Below are 22,341 nucleotides of genomic sequence, written 5' to 3'. Positions count from 1 at the left end.
TTTAATTTAAGAGGTTAATGCATTTCAAAGATTTATTCATGCATGTTTTGGGGCACACCTGTATAAAGATGCAATTTTGTGATATCAACAACTGAAAGGGGTGAAGAAGGGGCTGTTAAAAGTGCAGTCAAGAATCCCTTGAACTCAGGAGGTGGAGGATGCAGTAAGCTGGGACTGTGCCACTGCACTCCAGCCTGGGTGATGGAGTGAGACTCTGTCTCAAACAAAAACAAAAACAAAAACAAACAAAAAAAAGAAAGTGAGAGTTTTTGTATGTTACTGAAGTTGAGCTAGTATAGATTCAAGTTAGATTGTTATAATTTTAGGATCTTCAATGTACTTTCCATGGTAACGACAAAGAAAACAGCCAGAGAATATATGCAAAAGAAAATAAGAAATTTAAATGTTTCCCAACAAAGAATCAACTAAAGAAAAAGACAGTAATGCAGAAAACAAGGGACAAAAGAGCTATAAAGTATGTAGAAAACAAATAGCAAAATGAGAGAAGTTCCTCCTTACCAGTAATTACTTTAAATGTAAATGGATTAAACTCTCCAGTCAAAAGACAGAGATTGGCAGAACGGATTTTTTAAAATGACCCAATTATATGCTGTCTATAAAAGATTCACTTTAGATACAAAGAACAAATAAACTGAAAGTGAAAGGATGGAAAAAAAATTTTCCATGCAAATAGGAGACAAAAGAGAGCATGGGTGGCTATACTATTATTAAACAAAACAGACTAAATACAAAAGGGTTACAAGAGACAAAGAAAGACATTATGCATTAATAAGAGGTTCAATACAATCAGACACAACAGTTATAAATACTTACATACCTAATGATGGACTATCAAATATAAAGCAAAAAATGACAGAATTGAAGGGAGAAAGCAGTTTTACAATACTATTGGAAACCTCTCAATAATGTAAAGAACCAGACAGAAGATAACTAAAAAGAGACAGGACTTAATACAATAAAACCAGATCTAACAAACATATACAGAACACTCTTCTAATGATCAAAGCTTTCATATGTGCATGTGTTATTTATTCAAACTAAAATTGAATATATACTCATTAAAAATGTGTGCTAGTGGTTATAAAAATTGTGAATGTACTTAATGTCACTGAACTATATACTTAAAATGGTACAACAAATGCAAAAAAAAAGAACGAATTAACAAATTTGATGGTATAGCCATTCAGTGGGATAATATTCAGCAAAGAAAGGAACTACTGGATAAATCTCAAAAGCATTATACTGAGTGAAAGAAGACAGCTACAAAGAATAAATACCATATGATTTCATTTATATAAAATACTAAAAAAAGGCAAATCTAATCTACGGTGACAGCAGATTGGTGGTTGCCTAAGACCAGGGGTGGGGAAAGAGACTCATGCCAAAGGAAAGCAAGGAATTTTTTGAGTGACAGAAATAATTCTTTTTGTTGTTATTGTGGTTGTTTTTTGTTTTTTTCAGACAGGGTCTTATTCGATTGCCCAGGCTTCAGTGAAGTGATGCAATCATGGTTCACTGCAGCCTTGACCTCCTAGGCTCAAGTGATCCTCCTTCCTCAGCTTTCTGGGTAGCTGAAACTACAGGCACGTGCCACCATGCTCAGCTAATTTTTAAAATATTTTGTAGAGATGGAGTCTCACTATGTTGCCCAGGCTAGTCCTGAACTCCTAGACTCAAGAAATCCCCTCGCCTTGGCCTCCCCAAGTGCTGGGATTACAGGTGTAAGCCATGTCACCCAGCCTAATTCTGTATCTTGATGATGGAAGTAGTTACTGAGGTCTAAGAATTTGTCAAAACAGGCCAGGCACGGTGGTTCATGCCTGTAATCCCAGCACTTTGGGAGGCCAGGACGGGTGGATCACAAAGTTAGGAGATCGAGACCATCCTGGCTAACACAGTGAAATCCCATCTCTACTAAAAATACAAAGAATTAGCCAGGTGTGGTGGCAGGTGCCTGCAGCCCCAGCTACTCGAGAGGCTGAGGGAGGAGAATGGCGTGAATCCTGGAGGCGGAGCTTGCAGTGAGCCGAGATTGCCTCACTGCACTCCAACCTGGGCGACAGAGCAAACCTCCCGTCCTGAAAGAAAAAAAAAAAGAATTTGTCAAAACATGTATTGAAAATATATTTAAAATGATGTATTTTAAATGGGTTCATTTTTATTATAAAGTATACCTCAATAAAGTTGATTAAGAAACAACATTAACTGGTATGGGCTGGCTGAAGGTATTTAAAAAAAGAAAAAGAAACAAACAACGATAACAGGAATAACTTACCAATAAACTGGTTTATTCTGCTACTAAATTATTTAAACTATAATCTTGTTCCAACTATTGTATAAAAGGAGAAGTATCAGGCTCCAGGAACCCCAGAAGGGGCACAACAACAATGTCCTTCCAAGAACAAAAGAATCTGGAACATAATGACACCTCATTGCCAACATAAATGACTACAGCTCTTAGGGCAGAATATACCCTAACTTGCTCTCACTTCTTAGTTTAGTTCTGACTTAGTCTTCAAACTCTGACACTTAATTGATTTCTCTGTCTTAATTCTTTCCTCCATTCCAGGTGCTGATTTAGTTTAAACTTCTGATCTGTCTTGTGAGAGTCCTGAAACCCAGCAGCTTGTTCCAATCCTCTGCTTTGTATGAACTCCAGTTCTGTTAGTAATACGAAACAATTTGATTATTACCTGCCAGCTATTTCTTCCTGGCCACACTACCTTGGCTTTTCTCTGCAGCGAGTCCTTTATAATTCACCCAATGTTCTCCAGGACCCAGAGGCTCTCATTACCATCAACATAGCACCTAATATTTCAGTGCCTGCACAGGAGTAAACACTGGGCTTTACATGGTATCCAATGCTTACAACAGCTTTGTAATGTGGCCACTATAATGTATTTTTATAGATTAGGAAGTGGAGGCTCAGTCATTAAGCTTATAAAACTAGTATATAAAGTAGCCAGAATTCCAATTTATCTCCTACTGCATTTACCTCAACTAACACAATCATTCATTTGAACAAGATCAGTACTTTTTGGCAAGGATAACATTATCTTAGTAGCTACTTCATTCTCTAACAGCACTGGTCACCCTCTGTGTGAGACTATCTCATATTCTATTTAAAAATTTTTAAAATTTTTTTATATTTTTAATTTTTGTGAATACATACTTATTCACAAATATGGGATACATAAGATGTCGTGTACAGGCACTCAATCAGTAAAAATCACATCATGGAATATTGGGTATCCATTTCCTCAAGCATTTATTCTTTGTGTTACAAACAATCCAATTACATTTTTAGTTATGTTAAAATGTACAATTAGGCTGAGCACAGTGGCTCACACCTGTAATCTCAGCAGTTTGGGAGGCTGAGGCAGGCAGATCACCTGAGGTCAGGAGTTTGAGGCCATCCTGGCCAACACGGTGAAACACTGCCTCTGCCAAAAATACAAAAATTAGCTGGGCATGGTGGTGGGTGCCTGTAATCCCAGCTACTCGAGAGGCTAAGGCAGGAGAATCACTGGAACCTGGGAGGCAGAAGTTGCAGTGAGCCGAGATTGCACCACTGCACCCTAGCCTGGGTGACGGAGTGAGACTATCTCAAAAATAAAATAAAATGTACAATTAAATTATTGACTAGTCTCCTTATTGTGCAATCACATATTAAGTATAAAATACTAAGGTCTTATTCACTCTATTTTTTTTTGTACCTATTAACCATCCCCACCTCACTTGCACACCTGCCCACTACCCTTGCCAGCCTCTGGTAACCATCCTATTCTCTATCTCCATGAGTTCAATTGTTTTGATTTTTAGATCCCACAAATAAGTAAGAACATGTGGGCCAGGCGCGGTGGCTCATGCCTGTAATCCCAGCACTTAGGGAAGCCAAGGTGGGCGGATCACCTGAAGTTAGGAGTTTGAGACCTGCCTAGTCAACATGGTAAAACCACGTCTCTACTAAAAATACAAAAATTAGCCGGGTGTAGTGGTGGGCACCTGTAATCCCAGCTACTGGGGAGGCTGAGGCAGGAGAATTGCTTGAACCTGGGAGGCAGTTATAACTCCAATTACTGTACATACTGGTCTACTAAGGATTAATCTGATGCCTCATGATATAGTTGGGCTACTTGTCTCTGCCCCAATCTCATGTTGAATTGTAATACCCAATGCTGGAGGTGGGGCCTTGTGGGTGGTGTCTGGATCATGGGGGTGGATCCCTCATGGTTTGATGCTGTGTTTGTGATGGTGGGACGTGATGTGATCATTTAAAAGCATGTGACACACACCCCTACACACACACTTGCTCCGATTCTCACCATGTGAGACGCATACTCCTTTGCCTTCTGCCATGATTAGAAAGCTTCCTGAAGCCCCACGAGAAGCAGACACTACTATGCTTCCTGTATAGCCTACAAAACCGTTAGCCAATTCAACCTATTTTCCCACAAATTACCCAGTCTCAGGTATTTCTCTATTTTTTGAGACAGGGTCTCACTCTGTCACCCAGGCTAGAGTTCAGCAGCATGATCTCTGTTCACTGCAGCCTCGACCTCCCGGACTCAACAAATCCTCTACCCTCAGCCTCCCGAGTAGCTGGGATTACAGGCGTACGCCACCTGTCGGGCTAATTTTTGTATTTTTTGTAGAGATGGGGTTTTGCCATGTTGCCCAGGTTGGTCTCAAACTTCTGGAGTGAAAGTGATCTGACCACCTCAGCCTCCCAAAGTGTGGGATATCAGGCATGACCCAATGTCCCAGGTATTTCTTTATAGCAGTGCAAAAACTGCCTAACACATCTCACTACAGTAACCTGCACTTGCTTTTAGAGAATATCAACAGGCATTGCATTTCAGGCACAATGTGTTCTATTTCTATAATTGCTCAAAAGGCTCACTGGGAATTTTTTTTTTAAATAACTCACATGAAACTTGCTTATTACAAAGGCACTCAATCCTTCAGATACTTTTTCTGCTTAGCCAGACAGACCTCAGTGAATTAGGTAACAGAAGAGTGGCGTCCCATACACTTGAAATGGAGAAAAGGCAGGTTAGTATTCCCTTCACAAAGGAATTCAATACTAGAAATGGGTACAGAATCCAGTATTTAGATTTCCAAAGGCGGGAAGCAGACACTGCAGAGTTAGCACATTAGAGACACTAAATCTTATGCAAATAATGTATAACCTAACTAGCAATTAAAGAAAAGCAAATTAATACCATTCAAGCTAGTAAAAATGAAGTTAAAATGGTGAATTAAGCAGATATTTATATTCACTTCTTCCTGAGACAACTTTAAAATAATAATAAACTAAAAGGAAGAATCATGAAGGGGGCCTTCGGTGGACAAGAGATCGCGACAAATTACTGAAGGACAGAAAACAGGTGGCTGAGTGATGACCAATATGGCAAAGCATGGAAGCTGTTATCTGGAATATGAAGTATGCCGCAGCAGAAGATAAGTGACTGACACACAAAACCTTGGTGAGACTGGGGGTAGGAGAAATGGGGATGCATTAAGAGTTTATATATGAAAAGTAAATGCTCTCCCACCCACCCATCAGCATAGCTAGAAGCCAGATATCCTCACCACTCAGGGAACAAAGCATCTTTCTCTAAAGTAGTGGTTCTCAGCATCAGCATCACCTGGGGGCCTGTGACACAGGTTGGGAGGTCCCACTCCCAGGGGTTCTGATTCAGTAGTGTTTGCTAGGGGCTGGGGGTAGGAGAAAATGGGAAGTGACTGCTAATGGGTTTGGAGTTTCTTTTTGGAGTGATAAAAATGTTACAAAATTAGATAATGTTGATGGCTGTACAACTTTGTGATCATAGTAAAAACGATTGAATTGTTTACTTTTATTTCTTTTAAGAGACAGGGTCCGGCTCTGTTACTCTGGCTGGAGTGCAGTGGTGTGTTTATAGCTCACTGCAGCCTTGAATCCTGGGCTCAAGCAATCCTCCTGCCTCAGCCTCTAAAGAAGCTGGGACTACAGGGGTGCACCACCATGCCTGGCTGATTAAAAAACAAAACCAAAACAATTTAAGAGGGAGTCTTGCTATTGCCCAGTCTAGTCTCAAACTCTAGGCTCAAGCCATCCTCTTGCCTCAGCCTCCCAAAGCCCTGATATTACAGCCCTGAGCCACTGCCCCTGGCCTGAATTGTATACTTTTAATGGATGAATTTTAAGGTATGTGAATTATATCTCAATAAAGTTGTTCTTTAAAAAAATCATTTACTCTTCTGTATATATCTCTTACAGAAACCCACCAGATAGACTTCAACAACTATAAAATCATGTCTCCTCTTTGTCTTCCCTGTACTAAACATATCCAGAATCTTCAACCATTTCTCTGGGCCATGAAAAGTCAGGCTACAAAGGAACAACTTCTTCATGTAAAGGTTTATAAAAGATTCTAAGTATTTGGAAGCTGATAAAGAAACGGCAGAAAAGCTACAGTTTTCTATCTTTGGATAATGTGGCTAAATAGAATTTATTCAAGTATAATATATCAAACATGACATAAAAGTACAGAGACATCCCAGAGCCAAACACAAACAACATGCATTAGGATAATTAAAAAACTGTACACCATAAAATGCTCTACAATAATGGGGAGAAAGAGCTACATTAACTGGATTTCTGTTTGTCCAAGAATACGAAAGGAATAGAATCTGCATCAAATATAACAGCCAATGGTCATTAAACATGAATGACATTTAAAAATGCACTTCCGTGTAATCACTCTACTGATAAGGTTACCTCTAAATTCAATTCAACGTAGACAAGGCAAAATTTTCTTGACATATGCTCTTCTTGCCCTCAGGACAGTGTTTTTAATAACAGTAATCACACTCCTAATTTCTCATTTAATGCTCATCTTGCTCATCAGACTCTATAGGGTCATGAAGGTTGAAATTGTATCTGTCTTGTTCATGTCTACTTTTTGGTACACACAGTTTCTCAATAAATTAAACTAAGACTGATTCTTGAGCCCCGGATCAGGCAACGTGATAGTAACAGAAGCTGAGATGACAAAGACGAACAAGACACAGATTAAGGACTTTATAGTCTAATGGGAAGATAATAATTTCAATATTTTCTGATAAATAGAATTGATAGAAACCCCTTTCCAATAGATAATTGTCTTTATTTTGTATTAAGTAATAGTTACAAAATTAAATAAGACAATCCCTAAAATGAAAAGCTCATAGTCTAAGCTATAGAGAAATAAACCAATGATTCCATGTTACAAAATAGGTAGGCACAAAGCAACATGGGCACACAGAAGGACATTTAAACGAGGAGGAGGTAATGGTGGTGGTAAGGTTCTGGGTGACATCATTTTTAAGTTGAGTTTAGCCTAATGGGCAGGAGTTAGCCAGACAAAGGCAGGGCGAAAGCAAATTCCAGGCAGAAAAACAGCATATGCAAAGGAATACAAATGTGTGAAATGGGATGATGTGCTTAGAATATTATACGCAGTTTAGGATAGCTGAAGCAAAGGGATGTGGAAGCAAATGAGTGAAAGGATTCAAAGGGTATGGAACAAGAATTTAGAATGATTTCCATAAATCTCATCTGACAAACAGGAAGGTTGGTAGTACCATTTCCTGAGACAGGGAATTCAGGAAAAAAAAGATTTAGGGAAAAAGATGATGAATTTCATTTTGAACATGCTGAGTTTGAGGTACTTGTTCCTCAACCAAAGAAGAGAATTGGCATTTCAGTTCATAGGTGGGGAGCTGAGCAAAGAATCCATGTTAGAAACAGGAATTTCACAAGAGCAATACTTTGACTACCACCTCATACTCATCCAGGTTTTTAGTCTAGTATTTCCACTCCAACAATTTTTCATTAAGACCTCTGATTCTTTATGTTCAACCATTTTTTCCATTATCACCCTCTACCTCCACTTCCTCACTTCTTACCCAGCACAGATTCCTTGGTCCATCATTATAACCTTCTAAGCCTATTTACTTCCATCAAATTCACCTAGCGATACCCAACCCCTGGTTAACTAAAGTATCTACATTCTCTCTATTTTAACCCAAGCAAGCTAAATATTCCTACTTAAAAGCCTTTGCACTTGCTGATCGACCTGCCATAAACACTTGCCTTCTGTCAATACTATACAGAAAATGCAATTAGCAAGGAGTTTATAACGAAGTTCCTCAGTCATTTATACCAACAGTCTGTTAATTCATATTTCTATCTACACAGGGTTAACTTTGAACTTAATTAATACACTCTTTAAAGAAGTGTATTTATCATCATTCACACACATTCAGTTAACAATAACAATAAAGATCTTAGGTTTCACGGTTATATAATTTCCATGAAGTAAAAGGAATTATTAACATAGACTTAACTCCCATTGTAGGCTCAACACTATAGTACAGTCGGCCCTCTGCATTTACAGATTCAACCGACTTCGGACTGAAAATACTTGGGAAAAGCAAAAAACAATGCAACAATAAAAAATAATAGAAATTTTAAAAATACAGTATAACTATTCACATAGCATTTAATTGTTTTAGGTATTATAAGAAATCGAGATTAATTTAAAATATATGGGAGGATGTGCATAGGTTATATGCAAATACGTGGGCATCTGCAAGTTTTGGTATCTGGAGAGGGATCCTGCAACCAGTCCCCCTCAGATATATGGAGAACGACTGTATAAACCAGTAGAGGCAAATTATAAAAGAATGAGAATGTATGCTTTACAAATTCAGTTTAACTACTACTTGCTAGTGATTATGAGGACATGGAGCTAAGACAGACTTGTCTTCAAGGGATTTAAAACCTTTGAGAATTACATATGAAAAAGAACTACAAAATGGCTAAATGTTAAAAAACAATTTCTTTTTTTTTTTGAGACGGGGTCTCCCACTTTCACCCAGGCTGGAGTGCAGTGGCGCAATCTCAGCCCACTGCAAGCTCTGCCTCCTGGGTTCACACCATTCTCCTGCCTCAGCCTCCCGAGTAGCTGGGACTACAGGCGCCCACCACCACGCCCAGCTAGTTTTTTGTATTTTGAGTAGAGATGGGGTTTCACCGTGTTAGCTAGGATGGTCTCGATCTCCTAACTTTGTGATATGCCCACCTCGGCCTCCCAAAGTGCTAGGATTACAGGCGTGAGCCACCGTACCCAGCCAGAATTTCTTTTCTTTATGACATGAAATGAATGAGTACTATAAGGGAGCAGAAAAAGATAAAAATAATTTCTATGAGAAAAGCAGGAAGAGAGTCAAGTAGAAAGTCGTTATTTCAGTTGAGCCTTTAGGAATGACCACATATGGAAAAAGCAATCTAACACTATAGAGAACAGCATTAGAAACGCAAACATGCAAGCCACGAATCATAATCAAAAAGATCTCAAAAATCAAATGACTATAAATGAACAAAATTCAGTATCAAGGGAATGAAGAATGAGAAAGTCTTATGAGCAGACGGGAAGTCAGTTTCACACCCAATTGTAAAGCTTTAACTCAGATTCATATAATGACATTCCCACCACAACCACAAAACAGGGTAAGAGCATCCTGAGTATGAATGTTTCATGGCTTCTGAGCTCATTATCTGAATTGATTAAATAATCGAAGGGAGTCAATTTAGAACTGCATGTACCAATCACAAACTAACCAATTAACCAAACAGGAATGAAATCAGCCCAAAGCCCAAGATGATTCCCCCAAAATGAAAATAGCTAAGTTTTTTCCTGATTATAAAAGTAATGAACACTGATTTTTCAAATCTGAAAAAATAAATTTGAGGAAGAAAATAAAAATTAGCAGAAATAGCCATTTTTACAAGCTGAATATTGTCATATATTCTTCCACTCTTTTTCTATGAATATATGTATACAGTTAAAAAACCAGAATCATACTCTACCTGTTTCATAACCACTTCTTAAAAAATAGCATGATGTAAAGACTTATGATCAATCTTAATAGCTGTACAGTAATCCATTATATGAACAAATCATAAATAATTTAACCCTCAATATACTGCCAGGACTCATTATACCCAATTTTAGTTTTTGAGTTTCTTCTTTTTTTTTTTTTTTGAGACGGAGTTTCACTCTTGTCGCCCATGCTGGAGTGCAATGGCGCGATCTCAGCTCACTGCAACCTCCGCCTCCTGGGTTCAAGCGATTCTCCTGCCTCAGCTTCCCGAGTAGCTGGGACTACAGGCGCATGCCACCACGCCTGGCTAATTTTTTTAGTAGAGACAGGGTTTCACCATGTTAGCCAGGATGGTCTCGATCTCCTGACCTTGCGATCCGCCTGCCTCGGCCTCCCAAAGTGCTGGGATTACAGGTGTGAGCCTCCAGGCCCAGCTAGTTTTTGAGTTTCTTGGTCAAACAGTTATATTTATAAAAGTAGCTAATATTTTTAAAATATTTTAAATATTTATAAAAAATTAATAATTCACGACTCATATACTCTTAAAGGTTGTATTAGTTTCCTAAGGCTGCCATGAGAATTTGCTATATTCTGTTGGCTTAAAATAACAGAAATGTATTCTCTCAGCTGTGAGGCTACAAATCTGAAATCGAAGTGCCAGCAAGGTTGTGCTTCCTCTGAAGGTTCTAGGGAAGAATCCTTCCTTGCTTCTTCCTAGTTTCTGGTGGCTCTCAGCAATCCTAGGCATCATCACTCAAATCTCCGCTTTTGGCTTCACAGAATGCTCTATCTTAGCATTCTTCCCCGTGTGTGTGTCTCCTACATCTCTATATCCAAATCTCTCTCTCCCTTCTCTTATAAAAATACCAGTCACTGGATTTAGGGCACACCCTAATCCAGTATGATTTCATCTTAGCTTGATTACATCTGCAAAGACCCTGTTTCTAAAAAAGGTTGCAATCACAGGTTAGGGCTTGTCTTTTTTCGGGACACGGTTCAAGCAACTGTGGAGGTTTATCCATAAAAACAGAAATTTATATTAAACTTTAACAACAGAATAAAGCCCACTGAATCCTTTCATAAATCTAAGCTATATATGGGGGTTTGGTGTTATTTTTCCTGTATCTTAAAACATTTTGCCATTTCATCATCTTAGTAATTATTCGTCATTACTAATTGTTCTAATTATGTTAAATAAGAGTAAAATAGTAAGAAAATAGGCCTGGCACAGTCGCTCATGCCTGTAATCCCAACACTTTGGGAGGCCGAGGTGGGTGGATCACCTGAGATCAGGAGTTCAAGAACAGCCTGGCCAATATGATGAAACCCCGTCTCTGCTAAAAATACAAAAACAACACAGGTGGTGGTGGGCACCTGTAATCCCAGCTACTCGAGAGGTTGAGGCAGGAAAATCGCTTGAACCCGAGAGGCAGAGGTTGCAGTGAGCCGAGGTCAGTGCCATTGCACTCCAGCCTGGGTGACAGAGCAAGACTCCGTCTCAAAAAAAAAAAAAAAAAAAAAAAAAAGTAATAGAAGAATGATGGGTGCTAAGAGGAAAATGTTACAGTAAGACAAATTGTCAACATTATATCAATTTCAGTTTTCTTATTCTCTCCCTCTTTTTTTTTTTTTTTAAGAGGTGGGGTTTCATTCTGTTGCCCAGGCTAGAGTGTAGCGTTGTGATCACAGCTCACTGCAGTCTGCAACACCTGGGCTCCAGCAATCTTCTTGCCTTACTCTCTAAGTAGCTAGGACTACAGGCACATGCCACCATGCTTGGTTTGTGGTTTTTGTTTATTTGTTTGTAGAGACTAGGTCCCACTATGTTGCCTAGGATGGTCTTGAACTCCTGGCTTCAAGTGATCCTCCTACCTCAGCCTCTCAAAGTGTTGAGACTGAAGGCTTAAGCCACTGCGCCAGGCCTGTGTCATCTTTCAAGAAGGTATAAGAAAAGCCCGGATAGATGGTTGTAGCCTTTTTGTAGTTTTTGCAGATCACAGTTCAGAATTCAGATCTTTATTTTTCACTCACACTAACAAAGAGAATTAAAATGATAAACGTATTTCATAGTTATTAGACAAATCAGAACATGAATGCAAAGAGGCAGCAACAATCTCCTCCCCTTTTTGTTGCCCAGGCTGGAGTGCAGTGGCTTAATCATAGCTTACTGCAGCCTCAATCTCCTGGGCTTAAGCGCCCTCCTGCCTTAGCATCCCAAGTAGTTTGGAATACTGGTATGTGCCACTACATCCAGCTAATTTTTTTTTTTTTTTTTTGGTAGAGATAGGGTTTCGTGTGTTGCCCAAGCTGGTCTCAAACTTCTGGACTCAAGTGATCCTTCCACCTCAGCCTCCCAAAGCACTGGGATTATAGGCATGAGCCACTGCGCCTGGTTGACAATCTACTCTCTAATGACAATGGTAAAATTGGTTGTGTAAGTGAACTCTCAGACAAAGAGCTTTCAGATAATGATATCTAAGTGAATTTTCTCAAACATAAGAACTGTTAAGTGAAAAATACATTACAAGACAAAAACAAATTCAGTATTTTCATCCAATGAGTGATTCCACAATAAGGATTTCATTATGTAATAATTTACAAGAACTTGGACCATCCCATTTTCTAAAAGGATATGTGGCAATATTCCTTCACCATTTATGATATTTGTACACCAAAATTTACTTAATAAGGTTAATAAGTGAACAAATGCTGAAGCAAGTATTTTATAAAGGTGTTTAGGAAAAAAAAAGATGATGCAGAAATAGAAGAATTCATTAATTTGATCATTCTAATTGGTGTACAATCTAAAAATAAAAATGTTTTGCAATTATGGGGCAAAAAAGATGGCCACTCTTCCTTCAACAAAATTGTAAGGGGACAAAATACTCAAAAGCATTTTTTTTATAATGTAAGTATAAGTTTCAGAAGTAATAATAAGTTAGAGCCTATTAAAGATGTATTTAAAAATCTAGAATCAGTATTCAAAGGATAGCATATGTTCCAGGTTCATGCATGGCAGTATGCAGCAGTTTGCTGCATTCAATAGGCTATGTCCATCTGGAGTACTTTCAAAACCCAGAAAAGTGAAAATGAAAATCTGAGTTTGCCAACATCAAGGATGTGAGAAGAAAACCCACCAAACGGGGAAAAAATATTTGCAAATCATATATTTAATAAAGGACTTGTATGCAGAATATATAAAGAACTCTCAAAACTCAATAAAAAGACAATCCAATTTTAAAAATAACTCAAGGATTTACACAGAATTTCTCCAAATAAAATACACACAAATGGCCAACATGCACATGGAAAGATGCTCCATACCTGTTCATGTGCTCATTGAGTTTAATGATGAAAACCCATCAATAGCAGTCAGGGGAATGAAAGTCAAAACCATCATGAGATACTACTTTACATCTGCTAGAACAGCCACAATAAAAAAGACAATAATAAACATTTGCAAGGATGTGGAGAAACTGGAATGCTTTTGCTATTGCTGGTGGGACTGTAAAATGGTCCAGCCTCTGTGGAAAACAGACTAGCAATTCCTCACACAGTTAAACATAGTTACTGCATGACCCATTAATTTCGCTCCTAGGTATCTACCAAAGAGAAATGACAACATGTCCACACAAAAACTTCTACCCAAATGTTCACAGCAACATTACTTACAAGAGCCAAAAGTAGAAACAACCCAAATGCTCATTATCTGATAAATGAAGCAAAATATTATATACCTACGTAATGGAATGCTATTTGGGAATAAAAAGGAATGAAGTACTGATACATGCTGCAAGTTGGATGAACTTTGAAAACATCTGCTAAATGAAATAAACCAGTCACAAAATACAATTTACTGTGTGATTCTATCTACATATGATAAATATTCCAGAATAGGTAAATTCATAGAGAGAGAACTTAGATTAATTAGTGGTTGCCCAGGGGTGGGGGCAAAGAAGAGGATAGGGAGTGAATGCTAATGGGAAAAATTTGTCTTTTGGGAGTGGTAAAAAAAAAACCTTAAAATTATAAATATTGGAAAGTATTCTAAAATTGTGTCAGTGATACTTGAATATCTGCAAAATATGCTAAAACCCACTGAATTGCACACTTCAAATTGGTGAATTTTACGGCATATACGTTCTCTCTCAATATAACAATTTAATTTTTTTGACTTGCTATGTTTAAATTCTTCTGAAAATTTCTAATAAAGTTGATCTTCACTGTCCCTTTATTTATACTTCTGTGTACTAACTACAAGATGGCTTTAAAATATTTTTAAAAATAAGGCCCATTAGCCGCAGATGATAAATGATGATGACTAATTTTCTTGGTATACTGAGGTTTAACAAATCTTGAATGGACAGTTAGATTATTAGTAATTTTTCATTATTATAAATAAAAGTTGCTTTCAACATTTTTGTTTAGGCTTCTCTGCAGAGTTGTCAGATCATTTCCTTAAGAAAAATTTCTAGAAATGAAATTCTGGGTAAAAAGGTATTCCTCTAGAAAAACTGTACTAATTTATTCCAACAACATTCAAGAGAAAAGCATCAGTTTTAACCTAAAATATGCTTTACTTCATGGCTTAGCATTAAAATGCCCAAGAAGGAAAAAAATCCCTGTAATAATAATAAACATTCTTTCTTTTTAGGCTGAGCCTTTCTCCAATTCTGACTTTAACTGATGAGAAATGGAATACTTCATTATGTGACATTTCTTAATTGCAGGTTTTACAATTTACATCTCTCTTGGAATGAACTTACCACTTATAAATTATATTCATAAGCAAAATGCAATGAAAACTCACTTAGCTTTCTCTAGTTAAAAAAAAAAAAAATCTCTGTCTACTGAAAGGCTTTAAAGCAATCATCTCTCAGTAACAGCAAACATATCCAGTGACCCAATTTTGGCTTCTAAATACCATCTTCTAATAAAAGGAACCAGGGCTCTTCGGAGAAATAACTAATTTTTAGGACTAGGGAAGGGAAAACAAAAAATAAGCCTGGGAAATCTGCCAAAACTTGGAAGCAACCAAAAGATGTCTTTCAACAGGTGAATTGATAAATTGTGTTACATCCAGGCAACAGAATATTATTTAGCACTACAACAAATGAGCTATCCAGCCATGAAAAGTCCTGGAGGAACTTTAAATTCATATTACTAAGCAAAAGAAGCCAATCTAAAAGGGCTCTATGGTGTATGATTCCAACTACGTGACATTCTGGAAAAGGCAAGACTACGGAGATGGTAAAACGGTCAATGGTTACCAGTGGTTAGGAAGGAAGGATGGCTAGGCAGAGCATAGAAAAGTTCTAGGGCAGCAAAAACTATTCTGTGTGTTACTATAATGGTGAGCATATGTCATCTGTCCAAAAGCACAGAATGCAGACAACCAGGAGTGAATGCTCATAAAAGCTATGGACTTTGGAGGAATAATAATATGTCAGTGTAAGTTTACTGACTATAAAAAAATAATAAAAACAAATAAAGGTGGTGAACGAATGTCAAACAAACAAAGCTGAGGCATCTTGCAGTAGCAGAGAATAAGGAAGTAGTCAAAGTACAGGGGCATGTCAAAGGGACGTAAGAATCAATCTGAATGAGTTCCCAACAACAAAAACTAAAACAGTTTTAAGTATCAAAGTAAATAACACAGCACTGAATTATAGCCCAAACTATGAAATACACAAGTCCATTAAGATATAAATGATTACACAAATAAAAAATAAAGAAGGATAAAGAGGCAACAAATTTTCACATAGAATTCCAAACATTCTCCCTCCTGCGGGTGGTTCTTAACTCCATCACCCTCTTCTTCCCAAACCCCCATCCCCAGTGAGGGGAGACTAGACTTAGTGACTCACTTCCAGAAACTACAGTAAGAAAAGGGAAAAAATAGTGTATTTTCAGTAAAGAAACTTGGCAAACACTACCTTATCCAAGTCATGAAGGTTAACATCATCATATGGATATCACATATCCACTGATACAATGTGACAGGACAAGTCTTTGCCTCTGTGGTATTCTTTCAAAATACCCAAATAACCCTAGTCTAATCACGAGAAAAATGTCAGACACACCCAGATTAGAGTACATTCCACAGGTCGTAAAAAAGAAAAATTGAGAAACTGTCACAGAATAGAAGAGACTGGGGAAACATGACAACTAAGTTTTATGTGGTACCCTGAATTGGATCCTGGAAAAAGAAAAAGGATATTAATGGAAAAGCTGGTGAAATCCAAATAAAGTCTAGAGCTTCATTAATAGTAATGTGCTAACATTTAATTCTTGGTTTTGACAAATGTATCATGGTCATGGAAGATGTGTACAATGGGGGAAACTGGATAGGGAGTATACAAAACTATGCACTATCTTTTCAACTTTCTATATATTAAAAATTATCCCAATATAGAATATTTACTTTAAAAAAAGCTTTAAAATGGAACCATAAACTCAATAAACCAACAGAGATATCCTTTTGGAAAATGTTAACTGTCTAAATTTAACTACCATTTTCTCCATTTTAAAAGTCTGTTAATTCTCTGGTTTCTCTTCAGATTGCATAAATCTTTTGCCTTTTATAAAGTCTGTTAAATTGAATTCAAGAAAAAACAAAGCTGAGGGAAAAAGGACTAACAATTTCTTATTGGAGAATAAATCATGCTTTAATCAAAAACATTATGTTCTGCATATTAATAGTCCTAGAACTGTGCATATTAAACTAGGAACATTTGAATGACAGTAGTAGAAATACTTCATGGCACACTAAAAAAATACAAAACCTAATATTCTACCAATTTAATCTTCCGTCAAGTTTCACAGAACACTGTGTTCTGTGGTTCACTGCGCTTTACTGGGAAAGAGGCATATTTAATACACTAGTGGTATTATAATAGAGAAACAAACATTTGCTAAGTTTATATATTTCACATATGACACTTCTGAGGGAGGAGACACCTTGCCTCTAACTTTATAAATAATAGAAATAAATACTAAAAGGCTGTTAAGAAAGGTTATCCAAACCTTGAACATAAGGCCAAAAGCTGTAGCCTTAAAAAGGTGATGTCCTTTCAAGGTATTAAATAATAAGGGGACAAAGGCCCATTCAACGGTTACTTAATTACTTAGGGAAAGGGAAATGTACTTGTTCCATTAGTCTATTTAATATTGAATTAAATAACCCATATTAAGTGAAGTTACATGCTAATTTACAGATCTTTCCCAGTAGAGTTGCAAATAACTCTACCAGGTAGAAGAGATAATCCCAAAGGTTAGGGTGTGTTGGTCCTGTAGGACATTAGCCAGTTTGTAACTGACCTAGCACTCTTATTCCAATTATTAAAATGTCTATAAATACAGAGGTCCTCAGATGCTCTTTGAAACAGTTTTCTATTTTACTTGTTTCCTCTGTAATATAATCAATTGAATGAAATCTTTGATACATATTCATTTTGTATTTGAATGAGTCATGTTTTTAATTTTTTAAAATTATAATTCCGTAGGCATAAGAACATTCCATGACATGCTTGACATGGCCTTTCCTACATCCAGATCTGCAAATCCTATAATCTCAGTGTTATTATGACACCTTTTCTGCATAGTATTCTGCTAATATTGCCAATCATTTGGTTATTGGAACTATCAAATAACATATTTTTGTTTCAAAGATAAATCAGAAAAGAACATGTTACTTTCAAGACTATCTTTATTCCACCACTGACTTTCCATTCTTCTAGCAAAGTACAAAAGTAAACATGCAAACTATTCTATTACATTTTCCTTGAGTTTTCTCATCTGTGCATTTTTAAAACAATGGAAAACACCAAAAGATTCCCTTCCTTTCAAGTGAGCTATTTCCAGAAAAGATTTTTTTAAGTCCTAATCCCTATAATGAGAAAAAATTTAAAGAAAAAGATACATAAAGAAAACTCAGTACTTGATGAGTCTGCATTAACAAATTACCCCCAGAGGCCAGGCTCAGTGGCTCATGCTTGTAATCCCAGTGCTTTGGGAGGCTGAGGCAGAAGAATCACTTGAGTCAAGAGTTTGAGATCAGCCTAGGACACATGGTGAGACCCCACCTCTACAAAAAATTTTAAAAATTAGCTAGGTGTGCTGGCACATGCCTTGAGTTCCAATTACTTGGGAGGCCTAAGGCAGGAAGATCACTTGAGCCTAGAGTTTGAGATCAGCCTTGGTACATAGCAAGACCCCATCTCTACAAAAAATTAGCCAGGTTTGGTGGTATATGCCTGTAGTCCCAGCTACTCAGAAGGCTGAGGCAGGAGAACCAATTGAGCCCAGGAGTTTGAGGCTACTGTGAGCTATGATTGTGCAACTATACTCCAGCCTGGGCAATAAGCGAGATCCCACCTCTAAAAAAAATAAAAATAAATGAGAATTACCCACAGAATTACAGAATATAAGATTTAGATAGGATTTTAAAGATCTTCTTTCTCAATCCCGTTTTAAAGAAAAGTTAGGCCCCAAGGAATACAGTGACTTTCCAGAGGTCTGACAGCTGCTAAAATTCATTTGATCTGACTTAGAATGTAATTTGTTGTACACCTCTCAAAATGTATGTATGAGTTAATTTTATTTACACCAATTACTGAAAAAAAAAATTATTCCATCTGTTTCAAATACTACTCTCTTTAAAATGAAATGGACTAATACCTGGTTCAAGTATAAACTATAAATTGCCTTTACTTCCATAAATATGATTAATTAAAATAAATTCTGATTACGTTTGGGATTCAAGCCAGAAAGATTAGTAAAAAGAAAAAAATGACAACTTTGTATTTTCAGTGTTACATTTTTCACTGAAAACAAAAATCTGTACTACAAGTAAGAAGCTTAAATATTTTGGAAAATTCAAGTGAACTAATGATTAAGACTAATTTCAACTTTTAGGTTTGAGCATAGGAAGGGAAGCACTCTCAACCAAACCATAATACATCAAAGCAAAAGAGAAAGGAAAATTTCATACCCCGACATCACTTCTAGATGAAGTTGTCCTGACACAGTTAAGAAAGCAGGAACATTGAAGAAATTCTCCTCAGATAGCTTTAGTTTGCCTGAAGGCTGCAAATCAAAAACACAAGCCACAAAAAACTATTAAATGTTTTGCTTTGCTTTTCACATTCATATACATGTCACACCTAAAAATCACAATGCAATTAAATCAATGTGAAGGCAGGTTGCTCTCAGGAAAATAAAGGTAGTTACATATCTAAGACAAAACACCAGCTTGGAAAGTGCTAATAAAGGCAAGGAAGTTTGTTCCATATTTTCAAAACATACAATAACCAAAGGACAAAGTACCTTTGTCACAAAATATACTTCCCCCTACAAAGTGATTCTGATTAAGGGGCAATCTAAGGCAAGAAATTATGAATTAATTTTTAATGTGAAGAATTACATAATCTCAAAAGGTTGACTTATGATTGAGACTTAATTATCTCAAGAGAATAGCCTCCGGAACATGCGAGGTCATATTTATTATTAAAATATTAATAGTAATGCTTTTAACACAGATTTTTATAAACACATTATGAACTCTCAAAAACATTATTTCATTTAACTGTCACCATAACTAGGTAGCAGGAAAAGCATGACTCTATCTTTAAAAGATACACTGAGCAACAAAATCTTTATGAACTTACAATATAGAAAGGGTGATTATTCCATCTGAAATGAGTAGGAAACAAGCCATTCAACATTTGTTAAGAGTTAAGCTAAAACAAACTACCTGGAGGCCAAACACAATTTAAACAGTATAATAAAGAAAGCTTCTGAATCAAGTTATGAGTATCATATCCTCTTCTGGGGAAGAAAGTTACACTTGTTTTTGTTGATTTAAACACAGAGTCTCATTATGTTGCCCAGGCTGGTCTTGATCTTCTGGGATCAAGAAATCCTCCCACTTTAGCCTCCCAAAGTGCTGGGATTTATAGGCATGAGTCCCTGAGCCCAGCTTCTTGTATTTTAAACTGTGCACTTATTTGAAAATGTTTTAGTGTAAAAGTGTAGTCACTGTAAAAGCAATAAAGCCAATTTAAAATATGTAATGGAGAATGTAAGACTCTTTTAACAGGCTTAGTACCAAATATTAAATTATGGCAAGACACGAAATACAGTTATCTTATTTAATTTCATTGGTTGTTCTAAAAATATTGCATATCATGTGTCGCTATCTGTGGATAAATAAAAAATGCACTGTAAAAATTATCAGTTGAATCTTTATTTTTATAATAACCGCCTTTTTTTTCAAACTTTGATACTAGTCAGAGATCGATGAATGCTTTTTTTATAAAAAAGTCCAACTTTAAATCTCATTATCAATGAAAGGGTATTGTTTCCAAAGACATTTAGTACTCAAGACTAAATGCTTGATCTGATATATGTTAAGATTTTAAAATAAAAGAGTTGTTCTCTGATATTTCTTCATTATTTACTAAATAAATGCTTTCCCAAATAAGGTCCAACAAATTTATAAGACTACCATACTTTCTCCTTTCCTTCACCACTTTAGTCTATAATTTGTACTAATTTAACTTCACTTCAGATGGTTTCTCTCATTTCTTGTATTTATATAAAAAAAAAAGTCTAGTCTTTATAATAAGATTTTATTTATTTATTTTTGAGACAGTCTCATGCTGTCGCCCAGGCTGGAGTGCAGTGGCACGATCTTGACTCACTGCAACCTCCACCTCCCAGGTTCAAGTGATTCTCCTGCCTCAGCCTGCCAGTAGCTGGGATTACAGGTGTTGGCCAACAGGACCTGCTAATTTTTATATTTTTAGTAGAGATGGGGTTTCACCATGTTGGCCAGGATGGTCTCCTGACCTCAAGTGATCTGCCGGCCTAAGCCTCCCAAAGTGCTGAGATTACAGGCATGAGCCACCGTGCCCGGCCTATGACTAGATTTTAGACTTTCATTTATCAGCACTTGTACAGAATGGATTCTGATTTTTCTTACATTTCTTTAATCCAACTTATTAAAACATACTACTACTTCATTATGCTTTCCAATGTCATGTTAGCGTTTACATAACAAATTCATACTACCTTACTATAAATTACTTTCATTTCTTTTATATTACAATTAAAGTATACTGATTTTTTAAACTTCTCTTTGTATTATCACCTATATATTTTATCTCAGAATATTAAAGAGGGTATATAAAATATTGGTTGTAAAAAGTAATTATAAAAAGTGATATCAGCAAATATGGCAGGTTAGGTAGCTCCAAAGGACTGTCCTGCCACAGAAAAATAAAAGAAAAAAATGAGCAAATTGTCAGAATCAATTGTGGGAACTCTTGAAGAGAGTTAAAGGTTTATAGCAATCAAGCAAATGCTGAGCCAAGAAAAAGGCAAATTAAAAATGGCAGACTCCACCCAACAGCAGCAGAGTATGTTTTTTTAAGTGCACAGGGACCATTCTCCAGAGTAGACCATATAGTAAGCCATAAAACAGTCTCAATAAATCTTAAAAAACTAAAATCACGCAAGGTATCTTCTTTGATGACTATGGAATGAAACTAGAAATGTACAATAAGGGGTTGCGGTTACTAGGGAAAAAAGTTTGGTGGTTCCTTAAAAAGTTAAAATTGAGTTACTAAATGGCACAGTAATTCCATTCCTAGGTATATACCAAAAAGAATTAAAATGAGGTATATAAACAAACACTTGTACACAACTGTTCAAAATAGCACTATTCACAACAGCCAAAAGGTGAAACCACCATCAATGGGAAAATGTATAAACAAAATATGATATATACATAGAATGGAATATCATTCAGCCATAAGGAATGTATATATACCTATATATTAAAATTAAATGTTTTAGCATGTACTTATATATGTTAAAACATAGACGAACAATGAAAACATGCTAAGTGAAAAAAGACAGACTTAAAAGGCTATGTATGATTACATTTATATGAAATATACATAATAGGTAAATCCAGAGAGACAGATGGATGAGACTCATGGTTTGTGTGGAGGGGAAAATGGGATGTTAACTACTAAATGGGCACAGAGTTTTCTTCTGGGGTGGTAAAAATGTTTGGAACTTAACAGAGGTGGCAGATGTAAAATACTCTGAATGTAGTAAATGCCACTGAAATGTACCTTTTAAAATGGTTAATTTTATGACATAAATTTCACCTCAATTCTTGGAAGTAATTATTGAATCTTAGCAGGTTCAAAAACTACCAACCTAGGATTGCAATTTAAGATTTAGGATTGTAATCTTAAATTTGTAATCTTACGTACTTATGGTAGTGATAAAGAAACAATACAATATATGAATTAAACACCCAACTTTGTGACTTTATCAGTGGGGAAGGATTTCTTTAACAAAAGCTCCAAATTGCCAACAATAAAAGGAAAA

General features: G+C 36.4%; 1 protein-coding gene across 2 annotated transcripts in view; it reads right to left on the bottom strand.

The window, feature by feature from the left end:
* NARS2 (asparaginyl-tRNA synthetase 2, mitochondrial) overlaps positions 1-22,341 on the bottom strand; it is a 150,366-nt gene that overhangs the window by 80,471 nt on the left and 47,554 nt on the right. For both annotated transcript variants that reach the window (XM_003254654.3, XM_030829405.1), the window contains one exon: positions 18,929-19,023. In XM_003254654.3, the coding sequence (XP_003254702.2) occupies positions 18,929-19,023 (95 nt within the window). The remainder of the gene's footprint in view (positions 1-18,928; positions 19,024-22,341) is intronic.

Source organism: Nomascus leucogenys, chromosome 15, assembly GCF_006542625.1.
Source record: "Nomascus leucogenys isolate Asia chromosome 15, Asia_NLE_v1, whole genome shotgun sequence".
Lineage (NCBI taxonomy): Eukaryota > Metazoa > Chordata > Mammalia > Primates > Hylobatidae > Nomascus > Nomascus leucogenys.
The sequence above is the reverse complement of the archived record's forward strand: the minus strand, read 5'-3'. Positions and strand labels throughout refer to the sequence as shown.